Below are 1,336 nucleotides of genomic sequence, written 5' to 3' on the forward strand. Positions count from 1 at the left end.
CCGCCGCCTTGTACGGCAGCCCACGCACCAACGGGATGTGCTCCGTGTGCTATAAGGAGTTTCTGCAGAGGCAGCAGAGCAGTGACCGCATCAGCCCCCCAGGTAGAGTGCTTTTGTTGAGAAATCTCTCTTCACGGGGTGCAAGGTGTGTTAAGCAACTGGGGTGGAGCCTGATACTGGTACTGGCCACCAGTGCATTTAGTCCCTCGAAGAAAACTCATGTTTTCCCTTCCCACGTAGACCCCAGCCTTGAAATCAAAGACCCGACCGAGCCTTCGAACGCTTCCCTTCCCAGTGAGGAGGCTGTTGTCTGTGAAACCTCGTCCCAGTCAGCACCTTCCAGTAGACCACAGACCTTGTCTTGTGCTGACAGTGGCCCCGAGTTTTCACTGTTTCCTGCTCCCCGAGTTACTTGCTGGGAGCCATGACAGATCCCTGAGACGAAGCTGAGCGGGGCTGCAGCTCTCGGGAAGACGAGCAGCCGATTCCAGAGGGGTTCATGATGCTGCTACCAGGACTCTCTCCTGTTCAAGTGTAGGAATAGCTGCTCAGGGCGAGCTCCGTCCAGCCCCGTGTCATCCCCACAGAGAGCTCCTCACTAATTCAGAGGAGGGTGTAAGAACAGAGAGACAGCTCGTCCCGCTTCCTCTGTGGCTGCCTGAGGAACTTGCCGATGTTTTTAAGAGTTTACCCACACTGTGCTTGTCTTTCACAGCACCCAGCGGTCCCACCAGCGGCTCCATGGCTTCGGATTCGCTCGCAGGGCAGCACGCGGAGAGAGAATCCTCGGCTGAGGATGCGGCAGCCGGGTAGGGCCATAGGCTGGGGTGGGGGTGTGGGTCTACAGCTCTGGGACACAAGGGACAGGCACTCATCCTCCCTGTGGCCACGGGGATCTGTGATCCAGCACCGTGGAGGCTGGATCGAACACGTTTAGTCAGACTCTGGTCTATCTGGAAGATTGAGGTGTCCCTGATGTCCCTGATGATGATGGCTGATGTGTAGGCAGGTCCCAGTAGTTAAAATCACTGGTAAGCAAAGTGGCATCCTGGTTCTCTTGGAGCCAGCGCCCCTTGACTGGCACTAGTGGTGTTAAACTGTTGGGTTTCAGCTCAGTCTGAGACGAGAGCACCCAGTGATGATCCAGGAGCTGTGACAGCCCCATCAGGGGCCTCAGTCACATGTGAGGGGAAGATGGTGCTGCCTTGAGCTCTGCCAGTGCGTTACCGTCCTGGCTCAGAACTCTCTCCCTGTCCCTGCGCTGGCCTGGATAGGCTGTTGCTTTTACGATGTAACTGGGTGGAAAAGGAAACAAAGATCATCACCAATTCATTCC

The 1,336-nt window shown here is 56.3% G+C and overlaps 1 protein-coding gene across 1 annotated transcript in view; it reads left to right on the forward strand.

The window, feature by feature from the left end:
• Positions 1–2: 2 nt before the first annotated feature.
• The window catches only part of LOC104495580 (AN1-type zinc finger protein 5-like), a gene marked incomplete at both ends in the record, with an annotated part of 3,259 nt that continues 1,925 nt past the window's right edge, over positions 3–1,336 (forward strand). Inside the window, 2 exons of the mRNA XM_010138562.1 lie at positions 3–102; positions 716–809. Coding sequence (XP_010136864.1) covers positions 3–102; positions 716–809 — 194 coding nt within the window. The remainder of the gene's footprint in view (positions 103–715; positions 810–1,336) is intronic.

Source organism: Buceros rhinoceros, unplaced genomic scaffold, assembly GCF_000710305.1.
Source record: "Buceros rhinoceros silvestris isolate BGI_N320 unplaced genomic scaffold, ASM71030v1 scaffold24276, whole genome shotgun sequence".
Lineage (NCBI taxonomy): Eukaryota > Metazoa > Chordata > Aves > Bucerotiformes > Bucerotidae > Buceros > Buceros rhinoceros.